General features: G+C 44.3%; 1 protein-coding gene across 1 annotated transcript; it reads right to left on the reverse strand.

The window, feature by feature from the left end:
- Positions 1 to 506: 506 nt before the first annotated feature.
- LOC115138731 (uncharacterized) lies at positions 507 to 20,595 on the reverse strand. The gene is made up of 15 exons (XM_065025017.1): positions 20,590 to 20,595; positions 19,654 to 20,426; positions 18,668 to 18,885; positions 17,623 to 18,493; positions 9,278 to 17,515; positions 8,948 to 9,163; positions 8,561 to 8,744; positions 8,153 to 8,299; positions 4,372 to 4,471; positions 2,857 to 3,023; positions 2,659 to 2,723; positions 2,278 to 2,480; positions 1,963 to 2,042; positions 1,532 to 1,690; positions 507 to 1,140 (listed from the first exon to the last, which is right to left on the reverse strand). Exons 1-15 carry the CDS (start codon positions 20,593 to 20,595, stop codon positions 1,039 to 1,041), a joined length of 11,529 nt encoding a protein of 3,842 aa, XP_064881089.1. The 3' UTR covers positions 507 to 1,038.
- Between the last annotated feature and the right edge of the window lie 206 nt (positions 20,596 to 20,801).

A 20,801-nucleotide genomic window follows, 5' to 3' on the forward strand; every position in this document is an offset into this window, starting at 1 on the left:
GGTTAATATCCTTCATATCAGTTCCTTCTTATTTGGACCCCTGGGGATCATCTTACTGTGACACTGAAGTACTACAACTACACAAAAATAATGTCCTGAACAGTCAACAAAACACTTAATATGGCTTTTTAAAGGTTGGGTAGTGAGTTTGGTAAAGTGTGCTGTGCCTTGAGACGTTAACACAGGATGCTGGAGACAACAATTATGTCACTAAGTGGTCATTATAAAAGTGGTTAGTTCTTAGGCTGGGAGGGCAGTGAAATGGGAGACAAATGATCACTTTGTATCATAAATCAGTAATTAGGGAAGTAGTACAACTGAGGCGTACAGATAGATTAAATACAGCAATGAGCAACAGGAGACTAACGATCATTTTGCATTTGATATAAATCAGTGTTATTATAAAAAATATGTGGAATTGTAAACATTTAGGGCCTGGTGTTACTCTGGTCAGAAGTTGCAGTGACACAGTAAGATGTGTTGTATGGGTCAAATATAGGAGCCACATCCTCAACCCTCCGTGACAGCCAGTCTAGACCACTCAATCTTTGGCAATATACTTAAAGGATTGGTATAATCATACACATTAAACACAGGTCTTCAATGAACCATTTTAAACACAAAACACAGTTATGATTCGATGTAAACAAGCTGCATGATACCTAGTATCACAAAATCAATGTCATCAGTGTTCTTCATAAGGATACAATCAAGTAAATAAATTGCAAATTACAATAGAGACAGATCCCATATCAGATTCAGGACGTACGTCTAAGTGCTCACTTTTACGTGTGTGACCATTAACCTGGGGGCGTGTTCTTTAGGGCACACCATAGCAAAAGTTTTGCAATGAGAGACGTTCTAATTGGACAGCTGATCTGGGTCGTGTTCATTGGAGCACATTGTAGCAACATGTTTTGCAATGGAAAAAGAAAATGTGCATTTCTTATTGGAAAAGTCCAGTTAGTCCCTCCTTGTTTCAGTCTGTTTTCTTCCTTTTGGTGCCTAATGAACACGACCCTGACCCTGCTGTCAGTCTCACAAAGAGAAAAGGGAGTCGAGCTCAGCCAGGACGGACGCCTGTCTCCTAGCCACTGATCCCAACAGTCTCTGAGGAAGGGATGGAGTGCCCAGGTCCACCTGAAACAAAGGAGGACAAAAAGTGAGCCAAGGAAGGGATGGAAAAGTGAGGGGGAGGAAGAAACTAAAAGAGAGAGGAAGAGAGATTCCACATGGCGATGAGGAATCATTAGGCATATCTGCATCTAAAGTACTCTTAAGAACTCTGACATCTGTTGATGTAAAACTGGATTGATGAATCATGTTGATGAATTGATTGATTGATTTTAAGAACTTTCTGACATCTGTTGATGTAAAACTGGATTGATGAATTGATTGATTGATTTTAAGAACTTTCAGACATCTGTTGATGTAAAACTGGATTGATGAATAATTTTGATGAATTGATTGATTGACTGATAGCTTTTTCAGACCACTTTACATTGTCATAGTAACCTGATTCCTATCTCACCTGCAGTAGGTAGATGACCCTGACGACCTCTCGGACGTGGCGTGTGATTGGCTGAAGGACCCAGGCGCTAGGCAACATCTCCCCTCGGACAGCCTCTACACTGGGCCGAGGGAGAGACTCCTCGAAGACTGACTGCATGGCCAGCACACATAGCTCATCCTAGGAGAGAGAGAGAGAAGGACACTGAGTTAGTAGTCAGTCTCTTGCTGTAGACAAGGAAAACCCCTGGCCCTAGCTATAGGACAGTAAGAATACATTGTATCATTGCCCCTGAAACGAGGAGTTCTTCTGTCCCCCTCATTCCAGTTGAACATTCAAAACAAATCTTGGTAAGAAGGAGCAGGTAAGTTTAAACTTTGAACTTGGTAAGTTGAAACTTGGAATTCAGCTGCAGGTCCCCTGACTGACCCCTGAACTCTGACCCTACTGACCTGTTGTGACTGGGTGCTGATGCAGCAAAAGTCTCTGGGCTGTTTGAGGTGGCAGCTGGATGGGTCTGTCAGTAGGTAGACTGATGAGGAGAGACACATGGAAAAGCATGAGGAAAAATTACAATTGAAATCTGAATTTCAGTTTACTTCCTGGAAGTAATTGACTGAAGTGAAATGGAATTGACTCATAGCGATAGATAGATGGTGCATTTGCTACAAAGCGTGTTTTAGCATGGGCAGCCCCATTGAAGGCTTTCACCAGTTTTAAGTAGTGAATTAACTCCAACTCTGCTATACTCCAGGCAGCAGACTAACCCAACTGAGTGCTGTCATCTAGTGGTCGTGTCCAGGCAGACCGGATAGCCTCATGGTACAGGTGGGTCTTGGAGTGGTCTCGGACCATGCTCCACAGGCTGGCCAGGGGCCTCTCCAGCTCCACCGCCCCAAGGAAACAGTGCACAGATGGGCTGGAGGAGGGCTTGTAGAAGGCCTGGACACCTCGCTCCACGCCCTGGTACCTGATAGAGAGAGAGAGAGGACAGGAAGGTTGCAAATACACAATCTGTAATATAAACCCAGTGGGAAAAGCCGGTTGAAATCACATCATTACAACCTGCTGGGAGTGTAGCTAGTTATAACATGGTTTACTATTGGTTAACCTGAATGTAATAAAGGAGAAACCATGATGCAACTCACCTCCAACCAGCTGCAGCTTTCCCCATCACTAGGTTCCCCATGTCACTAGCAGCAGCCAAGCGCACCTGGGGCACAGGTGAGAACATGTTTCTTATTTTAGCAAACGTGCAACAACGAACAAGTACATAGTCCACGGTATATTGGAAATGTGTAATTTTGCTGTCTTGTGTTATTCTATAAAGTTTATTTGAATTGTACCTCAGCCATAGCTCGACCAAGCAGACAGGAAGTGAAGTCCTGATAGGCTGTCGATATGGACGAGGCGGAGCCAAAAGAGGAGGTGCGCTGTCGTAGGTTCGTAGGAGATGATGGTGAGGATGACATCAGAGGGTCATACCCTGACACACCAGGCGCCAGACATACATCTAGAAAATACATAATAGAAAAGACATACACATGGTTATAATATGTATTAAAAACAAAGTAGGAAAAAATAAGGAACCCGCACACTGCTCTTGACAGTCTTGACGAAGGCCATGAGGTCGATACGTAAAGCTCTGACGAAGGCCGTGAGGTCGATACGTAAAGCTCTGACGAAGTCCGTGAGGTCGATATGTAAAGCTCTGATGAAGGCTGTGAGGTCGATACGTAAAGCTCTGACGAAGTCCGCGAGGTCGATACGTAAAACTCTGATGAAGGCCGTGAGGTCGATATGTAAAAGCTCTGATGAAGGCCGTGAGGTCGATACGTAAAGCTCTGACGAAGGCCGTGAGGTCGATACGTAAAGCTCTTACGAAGGCTGTGAGGTCGATATGTAAAGCTCTTACGAAGGCTGTGAGGTCGGTAAGTAAAGCTCTGACGAAGGCCGTGAGGTCGGTAAGTAAAGCTCTGACGAAGGAGGTGAGGTCGATACGTAAAGCTCTTACGAAGGCTGTGAGGTCGATACGTAAAGCTCTTACGAAGGCCGTGAGGTCGGTAAGTAAAGCTCTGACGAAGGCTGTGAGGTCGGTAAGTAAAGCTCTGAGGTCGGTAAGGCTCTGACGAAGGCCGTGAGGTCGATACGTAAGCTCTGACGAAGGCCGTGAGGTCGATACGTAAACTCTGACGTAAAGCTCTGACGAAGGAGGTGAGGTCGATACGTAAAGCTCTGATGAAGGCCGTGTCGATACGTAAAGCTCTGACGAAGGCCGTGAGGTCGAACGTAAACTCTGACGAAGCTCTGACTGAAGGAGGTGAGGTGAGGTCGAAGGCGTGAAGGTCGATACGTAAAGCTCTGACGAAGGCCGTGAGGTCGATACGTAAAGCTCTGACGAAGGCCGTGAGGTCGATACGTAAAGCTCTTACGAAGGCCGTGAGGTCGATACGTAAAGCTCTTACGAAGGCCGTGAGGTCGATACGTAAAGCTCTGACGAAGGCTGTGAGGTCGGTAAGTAAAGCTCTGACGAAGGAGGTGAGGTCGATATGTAAAGCTCTGACGAAGGCCGTGAGGTCGGTAAGTAAAGCTCTGACGAAGGCCGTGAGGTCGATACGTAAAACTCTGACGAAGGAGGTGAGGTCGATACGTAAAACTCTGACGAAGGAGGTGAGGTCGATACGTAAAACTCTGACGAAGGCCGTGAGGTCGATACATGTATGACCCCCCCCCCTTGAATGTCTTATTATAATTTCATAGTGATCCTGTACTGGCTAAATAACAGCCTTTTTGAGTCAGTTGAACGTGTGATGAAGATGTTGAGAGTGGTTGCTGTCTTGTGGTGGTGAGTCAGTCCTCACCCTGGGCAGAGAGCCAGGCACGCTGGGTCTTCACACTCTGAGAACCACAGATGGCAGGGCGAGACCTGACCTTCAGCCCATCACCCAGGACCTCAGTGACCTGGCACCAGACAAAAACAACACAGAGAACTCATTAGGGCTCTTTATTTATTCCTGGTCTATTTGAATAGGGACAGATACAAACACATTGACACACTGAATAATATTTCTATATTCCTTAATTCCATTATTTTACTTTTAGGTTGTGTGTATTGTTGTGAATTGTTAGATATTACTGCACTGTTGGAGCTAGAAACACAAGCATTTAGTTAGATATTACTGCACTGTTGGAGCTAGGAACACAAGCATTTAGTTAGATACCACTGCACTGTTGGAGCTAGAAACACAAGCATTTAGTTAGATACCACTGCACTGTTGGAGCTAGAAACACAAGCATTTAATTAGATATTACTGCACTGTTGGAGCTAGAAACACAAGCATTTAGTTAGATATTACTGCACTGTTGGAGCTAGAAACACAAGCATTTAGTTAGATACTACTGCACTGTTGGAGCTAGGAACACAAGCATTTAGTTAGATACCACTGCACTGTTGGAGCTAGAAACACAAGCATTTAGTTAGATACTACTGCACTGTTGGAGCTAGAAACACAAGCATTTAGTTAGATACTACTGCACTGTTGGAGCTAGGAACACAAGCATTTAGTTAGATATTACTGCACTGTTGGAGCTAGAAACACAAGCATTTAGTTAGATATTACTGCACTGTTGGAGCTAGGAACACAAGCATTTAGTTAGATACTACTGCACTGTTGGAGCTAGAAACACAAGCATTTAGTTAGATACTACTGCACTGTTGGAGCTAGAAACACAAGCATTTAGTTAGATATTACTGCACTGTTGGAGCTAGAAACACAAGCATTTAGTTAGATACTACTGCACTGTTGGAGCTAGAAACACAAGCATTTAGTTAGATATTACTGCACTGTTGGAGCTAGAAACACAAGCATTTAGTTAGATATTACTGCACTGTTGGAGCTAGAAACACAAGCATTTAGTTAGATACTACTGCACTGTTGGAGCTAGAAACACAAGCATTTAGTTAGATACTACTGCACTGTTGGAGCTAGAAACACAAGCATTTAGTTAGATACTACTGCACTGTTGAAGCTAGAAACACAAGCATTTAGTTAGATATTACTGCACTGTTGGAGCTAGAAACACAAGCATTTAGTTAGATATTACTGCACTGTTGGAGCTAGAAACACAAGCATTTAGTTAGATACTACTGCACTGTTGGAGCTAGAAACACAAGCATTTAGTTAGATACTACTGCACTGTTGGAGCTAGAAACACAAGCATTTAGTTAGATACTACTGCACTGTTGGAGCTAGAAACACAAGCATTTAGTTAGATATTACTGCACTGTTGGAGCTAGAAACACAAGCATTTAGTTAGATACTACTGCACTGTTGGAGCTAGAAACACAAGCATTTAGTTAGATACTACTGCACTGTTGGAGCTAGAAACACAAGCATTTAGTTAGATATTACTGCACTGTTGGAGCTAGAAACACAAGCATTTAGTTAGATACTACTGCACTGTTGGAGCTAGAAACACAAGCATTTAGTTAGATATTACTGCACTGTTGGAGCTAGAAACACAAGCATTTAGTTAGATATTACTGCACTGTTGGAGCTAGAAACACAAGCATTTAGTTAGATACTACTGCACTGTTGGAGCTAGGAACACAAGCATTTAGTTAGATACTACTGCACTGTTGGAGCTAGGAACACAAGCATTTAGTTAGATACTACTGCACTGTTGGAGCTAGAAACACAAGCATTTAGTTAGATATTACTGCACTGTTGTTTAGTTAGATACGCAGGAACACAAGCATTTAGTTAGATATTACTGCACTGTTGTAGCGAGGAACACAAGCATTTAGTTAGATATTACTGCACTGTTGTAGCGAGGAACACAAGCATTTAGTTAGATATTACTGCACTGTTGTAGCGAGGAACACAAGCATTTAGTTAGATATTACTGCACTGTTGTAGCGAGGAACACAAGCATTTAGTTAGATACTACTGCACTGTTGTAGCGAGGAACACAAGCATTTAGTTAGATATTACTGCACTGTTGGAGCTAGAAACACAAGCATTTAGTTAGATACTACTGCACTGTCGGAGCTAGAAACACAAGCATTTAGTTAGATACTACTGCACTGTCGGAGCTAGAAACACAAGCATTTAGTTAGATACTACTGCACTGTTGTAGCGAGGAACACAAGCATTTAGTTAGATACTACTGCACTGTTGGAGCTAGAAACACAAGCATTTAGTTGGATATTACTGCACTGTTGGAGCTAGAAACACAAGCATTTAGTTAGATACTACTGCACTGTTGTAGCGAGGAACACAAGCATTTAGTTAGATACTACTGCACTGTTGGAGCTAGAAACACAAGCATTTAGTTAGATACTACTGCACTGTTGGAGCTAGAAACACAAGCATTTAGTTAGATACCACTGCACTGTTGTAGCGAGGAACACAAGCATTTAGTTAGATACTACTGCACTGTTGGAGCTAGAAACACAAGCATTTAGTTAGATACTACTGCACTGTTGGAGCTAGAAACACAAGCATTTAGTTAGATACTACTGCACTGTTGGAGCTAGAAACACAAGCATTTAGTTAGATATTACTGCACTGTTGGAGCTAGAAACACAAGCATTTAGTTAGATATTACTGCACTGTTGGAGCTAGAAACACAAGCATTTAGTTAGATATTACTGCACTGTTGGAGCTAGAAACACAAGCATTTAGTTAGATATTACTGCACTGTTGGAGCTAGAAACACAAGCATTTAGTTAGATATTACTGCACTGTTGGAGCTAGAAACACAAGCATTTAGTTAGATATTACTGCACTGTTGGAGCTAGAAACACAAGCATTTAGTTAGATATTACTGCACTGTTGGAGCTAGAAACACAAGCATTTAGTTAGATATTACTGCACTGTTGGAGCTAGAAACACAAGCATTTAGTTAGATATTACTGCACTGTTGGAGCTAGAAACACAAGCATTTAGTTAGATATTACTGCACTGTTGGAGCTAGAAACACAAGCATTTCACTACACCAGCAATAACATCTGCTAAACATGTCTACGTGACAAATACAATTTGATTTGATTTGAATAAACAATTGTCTGATGCATTGCACCATAGTGAATATAGTCTGCTGTAAATTCCAACACCCTTAAGGTTAATTTACAGTAAGTCTACCGACTATCCATAGATATGTGTAATATTCTTCACACTTGGGGAAAAAATATGCTATCTAGAGCCTAAAAGGGTTCTTCGGCTGTCTCCATAGAATAACCATTTGAAGAACCCTTTTTGGTTCCAGGTAGAAGAACCCTTTTGGTTCCAGGTAGAACTGTTTTGGGTTACATGTAGGGCCCTTTCTACAGAGGATTCCTTATGGAACCCAAAATTGTTCTGCCTATAAAAAAAGGGTTCTATCTGGAACCAAAGAGGGTTCTGCTATGGGGAAAGCGGAAGAACCCTTTTGGAACCCTTTTTTCTCTAGAGTGTTGTGCTCTATAGACCTGTTGTCAAATTGACTATGAACCAGCCATTAGGATTATCTTTACTTTATTGAATTTAGTTGTTCAGGGACAGTGCAAATTAATCAACATTATGTAAATGTGCCTGTTTTCAAGTGCAGTCCCTGAGTTTAAGAAAGCAGCAAAAACATCTTCAAAGACTAGTACAGTACCTCCTGTGTCAGTGGGTGTCTACTGCCGTCCCTCAGCTGAGCTGTGTTGCCACTGTTGTAGCCAGAGGTTGGTCCAGAGGATAGGCTCAGACTCGACCCAGTGTACAGTGTACTGCTGCTGACTCTGGTCCGATACCGCAAGTCATCCTAAATGTGAATAAATGATCAGTTGACAGAGAAGAGAGAAAGATGTTTTAGGAAAACAGCAACTGATCAGAGGACAACGTAAGTCTCTGACTATAAGGTGAGTTTTCTTTCATGGTCCTTTGTGTCGGATCCATGAAAAAGAGCTCCGTCTTCTAGTCGATGTGAAAAAAGAAAAGAATCCATGGAGAAAATATGCTGAACACATCTTGGGCTTTCAACTGTCTATGGAGTGTGAAACTATGGCTTCTTGCTGTGACTAACATTGACCATCTGAGACAGAGTCTGTTGCTGGAGCCGTCTTTTCTCCTGCTCTGTCCTCTCGCGGAACCGTTCCCGTGCACGGTATATCTCTGTCATGGCCTCCTCATGTGCACGGCCGTAGTCACGCAGAAGATGCTCTATCTCAGGGGGATATTCACCCTCTCCTCTGGATGGATCTGGGATCCTGGGGAAAGATGAGGAAGATTTACAATCAATCAATTGATGAATCAATCAATCAACAACTGTATAAAGTCCTTTTTAGAATAATATTTGTCACAAAATGTTTTACACTTCAGACACTTGAGAATTGGACATGGAAAACCGTTGAGCAACGTAGAAATAATCAAAACCAAAATGTGACTTGGTGTGGATTGTGGAGTGTCTTACATCCTACTCGTCACTACCTCCTGACAGAGCTGTTGAAGGTAGCCTCTGCAGCGACTAGGCAGGGCTGAAACTCTGGGGTCTTTTTGAGGAGGGGATCTGGGTTGAGGAGGGGACCGGGTGAAGTGGTGCTTGCTAGGGCTGAGGCTGCGAGTCCTACGGCAGGTCTGAAGCTGAGCTTCCCTGTCCTTTCTCAAACTCTCAATGCTCCTCCGGTGCCTGATACAAGAGGAACATAGGGAATCATTTACATTTTATAAACTACAATTTTAAATTCATCTAATTACATCATAATATCAACACAATCACATCCTTAGGGACATTTAACCTTACTGGTCATAGAGCTGCTGTTTGGTAGGGACAGGGGACTGTTCCTCCTCCTTGGTTCCACCAGATGTCAGCATCTTTAACAACGTGTCCATCTCTCCCAGACCGTAGTGCAGCTTAGCTTCAGTCAGCTCCAAGGTCAGATGATGAGGGTTCATGTTCAGTTGGACCGTAGCCATGACCTGCTCGCGCTCTTTACGTAGCCTCTCTATCTCTCTTGTCTTCTTGTCCTTATGGAACATGGGCTCTGGACTCAAGCTGGACTCTGACTCCTGGCTCTCCAGCTCAGCCCACTCTGGCTGGTTCCTCTGTGCTTCATGACCAGTAGGTAGATACACGGCTGGTTTCATTAAACTATTAGTCCGTCCTATCTCAGAGGGATGCTGACTGATACCAGACCAGTTGGTGAACTTGTTGTGCACAGGTAGGTCCTCAGGGAGCCGCTGGTGATCTAGCTGGCATGGGGAGTGTTGGAAGTTGGGAGTGTGGGTGACTGGGTTGGTGTTCACTAGAATGTCTGTGTTGCACTCGCTTGGGCCCAACGACACCATGTCATCCTCCTGAACATGGATGGTGCTGTCACTGATAGGGGAATGTTCATAAGCACCAGTGAAGTGCTCCACTGGACGCTCTGATGATCTACTGTTGTGGTAATCTATTGAATGTCTTCTGTAGCTTAGTTGATCTCCAAAAGTAGAGAAGGATTTCTCCTCGTGTTTGGACTCACCAGTCTGACTAAAGACGAGAGAGGTGTGGTTCTGCATAGCGACTCTGTTACTGCTTAGAACAGAAGGAAGGGACCATATTGGACGTTGCCTGGTTTTGTGCCATATGCTCATTTCCTTTTCTTCGTCCTGGATGACAACGCTGGTTTCATTGTGGATGTAATTGTCGATGGACGAACTAAGACTTCCTGAGCATCCATCAGACCCTTTTGGTCTTGAATGGCTGAGGGCACTCACATTCTCGAGGAATATCAATCCCATTGATTCTGTGGTGGAGTTATCACCTGGCTTGTCACACAGATGAAGGGAGTCATGTCCTGATATCTTATCATTCTTTATGAAAGACATGCATGTTTTGTGTCCGCTGTAACTTAAACAAGGTGTTGACTGGTCCGAAATGTGGTGTTTACTTCTATTTTGCGTCTCAAACTTATGTTCTTCTTTGGGACTCTGTAAATACTTTATTCTGCTCTGGTTGGAACCAGCCCTGGGACGCACAGTGAGAATGGGTGAGCATGCACGGTCTGTGAAGCTCACTTGTTTTCTATAGCCTATTCCCGGGTCACTCCTTCTCAAGATATTATGGCATTCTGGTCTGAGTATTTCTGACAAATGATGGCAGACTTCAGATACTCCCAAGCTTTTGGAGGAGGACACTCTTTCAGGATTGCAGTCCTCATTGCTTATATGACGAATGGCAGGATTTGAATGATTGTGGCGTTGGACAGTCTCCAGGGAAGGGACTTTGTGTGGGAGACTCTCTGGTTCCAAGATAGATCTTTGGTTAACAGTGAAGCCATTGAGTCGCAGGTCAGGCATGCTCTGAATATTATCATCCAGGTTTTTCTTGAGTTGATGTTGAAGAGGAAGCCCTTTGTCTTGTGACACAGTGAGAACTTCTGAGCCAATCACTTTGACTATCACGTTAACTTCATGGGCTTTGGACCTCTCTGTGGACAGAGTTTGGGGGATAGACATTTTGTCTTGAACGGGTGTTAAAGTCCTTTTGGTCTGGATCCCAATATCTACTGCAGTTTTGGTTGAGCAGTCTCTCTTCATCCAATCTGTGGAGGAGTACAGATGAGATGAAGATTTAACATTTCTTATCAGGCTATGTTTGAGGCTTTCGCCAGACCTCATACCCTGAACATTCCCCAGAAGATCAGACGTGTTTACTATCAGCTGTGAGAGATGCTCAGACATGTTCTGAAGGCTGGCCCATGTGGTGGTCTCTCTACAGGCCTCTGTGGTCTTCTGCAACACTGGTACCTGAGTGCTGCTCTTTCTGTGACGGTTGTTTCTCCTCTGTAGATCACCATGGTTGATCGTTGTCTGAGTCGTGGTTTCTTGAGTGAAGGTTGTCTGGGTGCTCTGGTCACATCTGGTGTTTGTTTCAGACCTCTGAAACCCGTTACCCTGAAACGCCCGCTCTGAAGAGTCATAAACCAACATGATCTCATCCACCTGGCCAGTGCTGTTACCAAGATCTCCAAATACATTGTAGCAAGAAGATGAGTTACAGCTCATGGTCGGAGTCACTTGTTGATTGTGATCGTCAACACCGGAGACTTGGTTAGTACGTTCTTTCAGATGGGCTTTGAGGGACGTTTGATCTTTGAAATCTTCCTCCATGCTGCTCAGGGTGCTGGAGAGTCCCTTGTTGTTGGCGTAAGTGCTCAGGTGAGAGTTGAAAAGAGAGTTCTGCACGTTTAAACCATTGTCGACTCTGCAGCATCTAGTGATATGTTTGGTAGTGGAATCCAGCAGCGGTGATTTACAAGAAATGTCAGCGGCACTTCCAAACACCTGGTTCTTGTAGCAGCTTTGGTTTGGCTCTTCTTCTTGCCATTGGTGAGCAAAGGGATTGATGTCGCTGGAGGCAAAATGCATTGGCAAATCTTGAGTCTTTGGTGTGTAGTGTGACATCTCAGTTTCTTTGATACTGGAAGACATGATTTTCTCCCGATTTGTCCTTTTCTCTATATGTGGTGATTGTCCATTGGGGCTGTGTTCTTTCTGACCCAAACTGATGCCAACTCCAGCTTTATCATCATATTTATATGGGGTCTGGTCAGTACAAGCTTCCAGAGTGTGATTGTCTTTTGACTGTGGTGATTGTCTTTTCACTAGAGACATTTCTCCACCATTGCATTGAATCATCTCCTCTAATTTTCCATTAGTTTGAGTTCCTGACTTCATTCTTGTTGATGAAGACCTGTTTTGATCCAACCTGGGAGGGGTTTTCTCTTCTTCATCTGAGGAAGACTTGAGTGTGGAGTCAGAGGATGAGCTAGGAGGTGCCTGGGCTTTGGACCTTCTGAACCTCTTGGACTTTCCCTTCTTGTAATGAACAACACTACTGCCACAGAACTGATGAGATTGCCTGCAATTAGATGTTTTGGTATTTCCCTCTCTGGACATGATATCTCTGCAAATGTCACCCAATATCTTCATATTAGCATCACTACTTCCATGTGTTATTTGGGACGGAGAAGATCCAATACTATTTATTTTACTTGGTACATCAAACAAGGTTTCAGGAGATTTTGCCAGAGATCCATCAGTCCTTGACCCTTCTTCATTTTTAGCCATTTGGCAATCTTTGGTATTGTCAGAGGCAAAGTTGCTCACATTGCACTGAGTCTTCAGCCATTTTTCAACATGACATGTTTTGTGTTTTACACTGGGATGTTTATTTTTAGGATCAGGATCGACGGTCACAAAAGTCTTATGAAATTTGTCAACCTGAGTTTCAGATGAGCATTTTGACTGTGTTAATTCCTGACTCAGTGAGCATTTTGACTGTGGTAGTTCCTGACTCAGTGAGCATTTTGACTGTGGTAGTTCCTGACTCAGTGAGCACTTTGACTGTGGTAGTTCCTTACTCAGTGAGCATTTTGACTGTGATAGTTCCTGACTCAGTGAGCATTTTGACTGTGCTAGTTCCTTACTCAGTGAGCATTTTGACTGTGGTAGTTCTTGACTCAGTGAGCATTTTGACTGTGGTACTTCTTGACTCAGTGAGCACTTTGACTGTGGTAGTTCCTGACTCAGTGAGCATCTTGACTGTGGTAGTTCCTGACTCAGTGAGCATCTTGACTGTGGTAGTTCCTGACTCAGTGAGCATTTTGACTGTGCTAGTTCCTTACTCAGTGAGCATTTTGACTGTGGTAGTTCCTGACTCAGTGAGCATTTTGACTGTGGTAGTTCCCGACTCAGTGAGCATTTTGACTGTGGTAGTTCCTGACTCAGTGAGCATTTTGACTGTGGTAGTTCCTGACTCAGTGAGCATTTTGACTGTGGTAGTTCCTGACTCAGTGAGCATTTTGACTGTGGTAGTTCCTGACTCAGTGAGCATTTTGACTGTGGTAGTTCCTGACTCAGTGAGCATTTTGACTGTGGTAGTTCCTGACTCAGTGAGCATTTTGACTGTGGTAGTTCCTGACTCAGTGAGCACTTTGACTGTGGTAGTTCCTGACTCAGATTTGTTGCATAGGGAGGGTCTTTTTGGAGCTCATTTCTGACCTCAATGTGATTTTTTCTGCCTGTCTCCTGTAGCTTCTGTGATTCACAGAAATTATTTGAGAGTGCTTGCCGATGACAATCATTTAAGTAAAGTTGTCCACTTGCACCCGTTGAGGTCAATTTGCATTGGTTCTTGTTTTCGCCTTGAACCTCATATTCTGAATCCATTATGAGGTCCCTTGCATGTGCAAAGGCCATATTGGGTGGCGTAGTCACTGAGGACACTGTTCCTGGGCAGTTCTGGAGAGGTTGTAGAGCACTAGATTTCAGGTTTTGCTCAGGTGAAGCGGCCTGGTTGACAGTTTGTTTATCGTTATTACTAAGACAAGCATGATGAGGATGATACTTCTCAGGACCTGTTTCTTTCTTTATGTTCTCCATATGCGAAAAAGGGACATCCCTTTCAAACACTTTCCCTGGAGAAAGTAAGAATTCTTTGGGTGCAGTGGGGGTGGAAGTAGACATTGAAGAACATCCCATTGGCAGCAGTACAGGCTTGTTGATGTATTCAGGTTTCCCTCGGTTGTTCAATGCCAGACTTAATTGGATTTCATGGCTTTTAACGGTGAAAGATGCTGCACCAGAATTGACACTTGCATTTGGTGTAATGACAGAACAGCCAGAAGCATCCTGACCCTTGTATTCCCTTGCATCAACATCAGTTATTCCATTTTTCAGTTGCACTTCTCTCATGTTCTCTTGAAAGCTCTTACTTAACTGGGACCCCGAAGAGATCTTTGTCCTATGGTCTGGATCATTCTCTTTACTTATCAAACTTAGTTGATTCATAGAATTGAATTTGATGGAAGTAGAGGGTCTAAGAACCTTTCCGTGGCTCGTGTTGTCCATTTTTAGAATCTCAGAATCGATACAAGACTTTTCTGATGTTGAACAAGAGCCTGGCTTAATGATTACCAGTGGATCATCAGCTATTTGATGATCCTTCACTGCTTGTAGACCTTTTGGTGAATCACATTTGTTAGGATTGCTTGTTGGCAAGGCATTAAGGATTTGACTACTCTGACTGTCCAGTTCACTGTTACTGTTGTCTCCACCCCCATCTATAAATGACATCCTCATATCCTCCTTCATCACCTCTGAGATTCGGTGGTCTGATGTACTACAGTTACTATCACCATGGTGATGTCCCAATCTAACATTCTCTACTTCTCTTCTCTTGCTTCCTGAGTTGAGCTTTTCACCCCGCCCTTGAAATTCTCTTTCTTCAACTTGTTCTACTTCTCTTCTCTTTTCAATAACGGCCTTCTCTCCAAAAGGAGACTCTTTATGGCCACCCGTGTCAATGGTTTTATGGCCACATGGAGAGAGATTTTCATGGGATATGTGCACAGACACTGACATTGCTACTAAAGCCGAGGTATCTCGTTGGAAGTGACCTTCATTGCAGCTCAGATTTAGTTTAAATGAATCGACTGCAGAGGAAGTTTGTTTGTCTTTTAATTCACTGGTGTTATTGTTGTCATCTGGTGAAATAACTTCCTGGCTGTTCTTGACTGTTACAGTAGACAGCGCTGTGAAGTCCCCTCCGTTGCTCCTCTTTGGAATTTTCAAGCTGCCAATGAAATTGTCCTGCAGGCCTTTGTTCTTCTTTATGGAATTTTTACAATACACTTTGAAAAACTCATGCTCTGGCAACACACAGTCCTGCTCTGGCAACACACAGTCCTGCTCTGGCAACACACAGTCCTGCTCTGTGACTTTGGCTTCAAGCGTTTGCAGAATTTTAAACTCACTTTCAAGTGATATGTCTTTGGTATTGCTTGCTTCGCAAAACTCCTCTTCTCTGACTTCTTCCATGTCTCCATCTAAATTGCATAGTTCATTATCTCCAGAATAATTATTTGGGGCACTTTCGATGGCAGGTGTCTCATTCAACATCTCACCTTCAGTTTTAGGGTAAGTTAACAGACTGGCTTTTGACAGATGACTGTAGGTAGACAAACTAGTATTGGTGTAGTTTGTTAGGTCTGCTACTCCCTCAAACATCACTTCTGGAGATAATGTGACCTGCTGCATCTGAGGCCCATGAAAAATGTCAGCCTCCAATGTTGATGTTGATGGGGTGCATTGAATCTTATAGTCAATGGTTGGAGCACATGCAGATCTATGTGAAAGAAGCTCTGCTGAGACATCTCTACTTTGATTTTGGTGTAAACCTGGATCATTAATAGATCCCTTCAGCAAACCTTCTGAACTGACTAACTGACGTTCAAAATAGCCCTTACAACACACCGCCTCGTGATTCAATGGCATCATCAAACGTAGCGGTGACATTTGGAGAAGCTGAGAATCAGGGAAATTCAAAGAATCAGTTGAAACCCCAAGTCTTTGTTCCTCTACTGGAACATGTTCGCCCTCTGTGCTGTCGGTAGATGCAGAGCTATGGGATCCAGTGGATCCAAATCCACACTGACAGTCAGACAGATCCACACTGATGGGGCTAGGACTACTGTTGAGGTCCAACGCACCATGACTAAATACCATCCTCCTCCTCAACACGGCAGAGTCCCTAAGGATCCTAGGACTATCTGCTGCATCAGTGTAGGACCATTCATCTGTAAGCACTAGCAAACTCTCTGGTTCCCCCACACTACAGCTGCTCAGAGAGCAAGGGCTGCTGGTCAACATGGTGTGGACATGCCCAAGCTCTTCACTCAGCTTTGATACAGGGTCCCTACACCTGGGTTCTGTTGCTGGCTGATTCTGGTACAGTGATTCCCTTGTTGCGCCAGTTGCTTTATTGACTCGGGTTTTAGGGCCGCCATGATGGCTCCAGGAAGCCTCTGCTGGCATTTCATTAGGTTTCCCAATGTCTTCTCTTCCCTCTTCAGTTGGCTGAATCTCCGACGCCATGTTTATAGTTTTTCCAATCGAGGGATTGAGACAATCCCTCACCACAGAGTGACTGGGTACAACCACAGTCCGTCTCTGTGCAGGCCTTGCTGCAATATGCTTCCCTCTGCTCTCCATAGCCATTGAGTCCTTCAACATCTGACTGTCTTCACTCTCTCCTTCGCTCTGGATAGCCTCCTCCTGCTTCAGCTGCTCTGCCAGGGCTGTAGCGTGGACTGAGGACAGGGAGTCCACAGAGAACAAGCTGTCACAGTCTGAGGATTGGTCTCCCTCTTCTTCCCCCATTTCTTCTTCCTCACCGTCATACTTCTCCGATCCTGCCAGTCCCAATCCCTGCAGTCTCTCCACCCACCTTAGGATGCTGGTCTGGTTCACCAGAGTCTCTGCACTATGCCACCATCTTTGTCTCCACCCACAATCATGTGAAGGATTCTTATCAAGGTCCTCACATGAGACAGCTGTTTTCATCGTGCATTTCTTCCTGCTCATCTTGACGCCTTCTACACCTCTCTTTAGTTTCCAGTGAAATCGGCTTGCTGTTTTACCACTAGGCTTGGTCCCTCTGCCTCCAATACTCAATCCTGATGGTGGTTTTCTAAACACCCTGGCTAACGGTGTCTTTATCCCAGGGCCGACTGAGCGTGATAAGACCTTCTGGATCGTTTCCAAGCCTTTGCTACTACCACGGGGAAGGTTCTTCACTCCCTGACATGAAGCCCGCTGAGTCTGACTGATAGATTCGCTTACTGTAACTGTGGGTCCCTTTATGATGACATTACTGCTTGACTGTAGAGTCGCTCCATTTGGTGATGGTGATGGGTTCTGATTGTTCTTGAATGTAAATTCAAGTCCATGTTTTGGAAGCAGTGGTTTCCTCTCTGGTCTTTCATGGCATGGCGGCTGAACTAGAGCCTCCTCCTTCACAGGCGGCTTGAGGTTCTCTGAGGAACTTGCTCTACTCCTGTACCCATGCACCTGACTACTGTGTTGTGTTCCTGAGGAGAATGTGTTGGAGCGACTCCTTGTCCTCTCGCGTGGAAGACATTCATCAGACACCCACTGTCTGGAACAGATGGATCCAAATGTCAGTTCAGATAGTCTGTTTCTCTTCAGGAAGTGGCTGTTGGGGAAAACAAAACAAAACAAGGGATAAGGACATTATCATTTACAACATAAATATTAGCTTGAATAAATATCTATGTGGGAGACTAGCCTACTTGTGCTGACCTGAAGATTGGGGTGTGTTGGGGGTATAAGCGGGACAGCAGGTCTGATGAGACAGAATGCCTGCGCAAAACAGGTTGACGTCCTCTTGACCTTGAGGGGGACCCCAGGCCAGGAGACACAGGGCTCTCTAGTCCAGGTGGCAGGGCCTTCTCTAGCCTCTGCAGTTCCCTCTTAGCGTCCAGTAGATGGCGCTTACGAGCGATCCTCTCCAGCTGGTAGTGCAGCCTTTTGCGTCGAACATGGCTCTCGGCGCGCCGCAGGGTATGATGTCTTAACAACTCCTCCTGAACCACCTTCTTCCTGTATAGAACCACTTTAGAGGGTGGAGCAACTCTTTGATCACACTCTTCATCAGAACCTTCAGAATCTTCCGTTAGCAGGCTGTCTAGGATGGGAGCTGGTATAGGATCAGTTGGTATAGGATCAGTTGGTATAGGATCAGCTGGTATAAGATCAGCTGGTATAAGATCAGCTGGTATAAGATCAGCTGGTATAGGATCAGCTGGTGCAGGATCAGTCTGTATAGGATCGGTCTGTATAGGATCGGTCTGTAAAGGATCAGTCTGTAAAGGATCAGTCTGCATAGGATCAGTCTTTATAGGATCAGTCTGTATAGGATCAGTCTGTATAGGATCCGTCTGTATAGGATCCGTCTGTAAAGGATCAGTCTGTAAAGGATCAGTCTGTAAAGGATCAGTCTGTAAAGGATCAGTCTGTAAAGGATCAGTCTGTAAAGGATCCGTCTGTATAGGATCCGTCTGTAAAGGATCAGCCTGTAAAGGATCAGTCTGTACACTAAACTCCTGAGTTCCTCTTTCCTCTAAGGTTATAGATGCCAGACGCTGCTTCTCTTGTAAGATCCACTGCTGGACTGAAGGCAGATAAAACAGAGCATATTTAACATGCACATACAAAAAGTGATCATTTCCTTGTATAACTTAATTGTACAGAGACACATACAATAAATAAATATTTAAGCTATTCTCTCAAAGTATATCCTATGTATTTAGCACTGTAGCCTATATTTAAGTAGAGGTGTACTCACTGTCAGTGTGTCGTTGTCTCAGATGGGCCTGTTCTCGCTCTAGATTTCTCTCAGCTCGTCTCTGTTCAGTCTGGATTTCTTGGCGTAGACACTCCACATACCCCCTCTGCTCCTCCACGCACCGCAGCTGGTCCACAACACACTGCTGCCTGGGGGGAGGCTCCTTCCCCTCAGCCTCACGGTCACCCGTCTGCCCCTGGACTGCCTCTCCTCCAGCCCTGTTCACATACAGATACACAAATAATATTTCACACATATATGACACAGTTATACACAATTATACTTTGAGGTAGACAAGAGAGATGAACATGGGCCTCCTGCTGACTTTTTACGTGGCTCAAGTGGTGTTAACCAAAAACGGCTTTGAGAATGTTTTCTACATCCAGTCACAGGGCACTGCGATGGGGTCCCCATTCCCACAGAATTACGCACATTTATTTATGGGGAAGTTTGACGATTGGTTTATAATGTTAATACACTTTTCCCCCTTTTGAAATGTTGGTTCCGCAACATTAATGTTTTTTAAAATTTGGAGTGGGACATATGAGCAACTGAAAGAGTTCAGACTGTACATTCATTTCAGGTTGCCTACTATGAAATTCACTCTGGAATCCAATGTAGAAACTGTTTCTTCTTTGGATGTACTGGTTAGCAAAGACAATGGCATGTTCCGTGTATAGAGCCCTCTGTGGGCGGGGCTTTTCAGAATATCCCTCAATTCACTTTTAAATGTGCCAGAAACCTAAGGGACTGCCTGGTAAGCTCAGAATAATATGTACCCCCATCAGAATTGTCTATCTACCCTCCCCTCAAGCAATTTTCCATGTCATAATTGTGTGAACTGTGATGCAATAATCAATGGAAAGGAAAGAAATGGGGTAGAATTTCCTTTAAAATGAACATTTGTGGTCTATTTACTGAAGTGTCTATGTGGCTATTATGTTGGAAAGTGTCTGAGACAATTGAAAGTAATATTATTACAGAACACAAGAGCAACATCAGAACAGGTGGTGAGAAGTCCCCTGTAGTCGGAACAGGTGGTGAGAAGTCCCCTGTAGTCGGAACAGGTGGTGAGAAGTCCCCTGTAGTCGGAACAGGTGGTGAGAAGTCCCCTGTAGTCGGAACAGGTGGTGAGAAGTCCCCTGTAGTCGGAACAGGTGGTGAGAAGTCCCCTGTAGTCGGAACAGGTGGTGAGAAGTCCCCTGTAGTCGGAACAGGTGGTGAGAAGTCCCCTGTAGTCGGAACAGGTGGTGAGAAGTCCCCTGTAGTCGGAACAGGTGGTGAGAAGTCCCCTGTAGTCGGAACAGGTGGTGAGAAGTCCCCTGTAGTCGGAACAGGTGGTGAGAAGTCCCCTGTAGTCGGAACAGGTGGTGAGAAGTCCCCTGTAGTCGGAACAGGTGATGAGAAGTCCCCTGTAGTCGGAACAGGTGATGAGAAGTCCCCTGTAGTCGGAACAGGTGATGAGAAGTCCCCTGTAGTCGGAACAGGTGATGAGAAGTCCCCTGTAGTCGGAACAGGTGATGAGAAGTCCCCTGTAGTCGGAACAGGTGATGAGAAGTCCCCTGTAGTCGGAACAGGTGATGAGAAGTCCCCTGTAGTCGGAACAGGTGATGAGAAGTCCCCTGTAGTCAGAACAGGTGATGAGAAGTCCCCTGTAGTCAGACACTTCAATGCGGTCGGACATGATGTGTGTCAACTGAGGTTTCTTGGTGTAGAAGTCGTACAGCCATTTAAGAGAGTAGGTGATAGAGAAAAGTTGCTGTTACACAGAGGGCCATTTTCTATCTATGTCTTACAAACACAGATCCCTAGAGGCTTTAATGAAGAACTCCTGTGAGCAACAGGTGCCTTTTTTTTGTATATTATTCTTCATTTGAAGCTTCTTTCCAAACGCTGCCGGAGTCTGCCGCCGCAACGCATACGCTCATTTTGACCTCTGCTGCAAAACATTTTTACATTTAAGCTGAAAGAATATTTCAGTGAGTGTGTTTTTTCCCCTTTCTTCCAGTATTTGCCTTTTGATCTACAAACATTTGAGCTGAGCAAACCAAAACATATCTTTCTATAACTAAGAGGTAGTAGATCTCTCTCTCTCTCTCTCTCTCTCTCTCTCTCTCTCTCTCTCTCTCTCTCT

Source organism: Oncorhynchus nerka, linkage group LG12 (genome assembly GCF_034236695.1).
Source record: "Oncorhynchus nerka isolate Pitt River linkage group LG12, Oner_Uvic_2.0, whole genome shotgun sequence".
NCBI classification, from domain to species: domain Eukaryota; kingdom Metazoa; phylum Chordata; class Actinopteri; order Salmoniformes; family Salmonidae; genus Oncorhynchus; species Oncorhynchus nerka.

Bases quoted from the DNA above. Each gene is read 5' to 3' on its own strand.
- LOC115138731 (XM_065025017.1), bottom strand. The intron at 2,724-2,856 runs GTACAATTCAAA...CCTGTGCCCCAG, and splicing joins TTGGTCGAGCTATGGCTGAG to GTGCGCTTGGCTGCTGCTAG. The intron at 2,481-2,658 runs GTGAGTTGCATC...TCTCTCTATCAG, and splicing joins AAAGCTGCAGCTGGTTGGAG to GTACCAGGGCGTGGAGCGAG.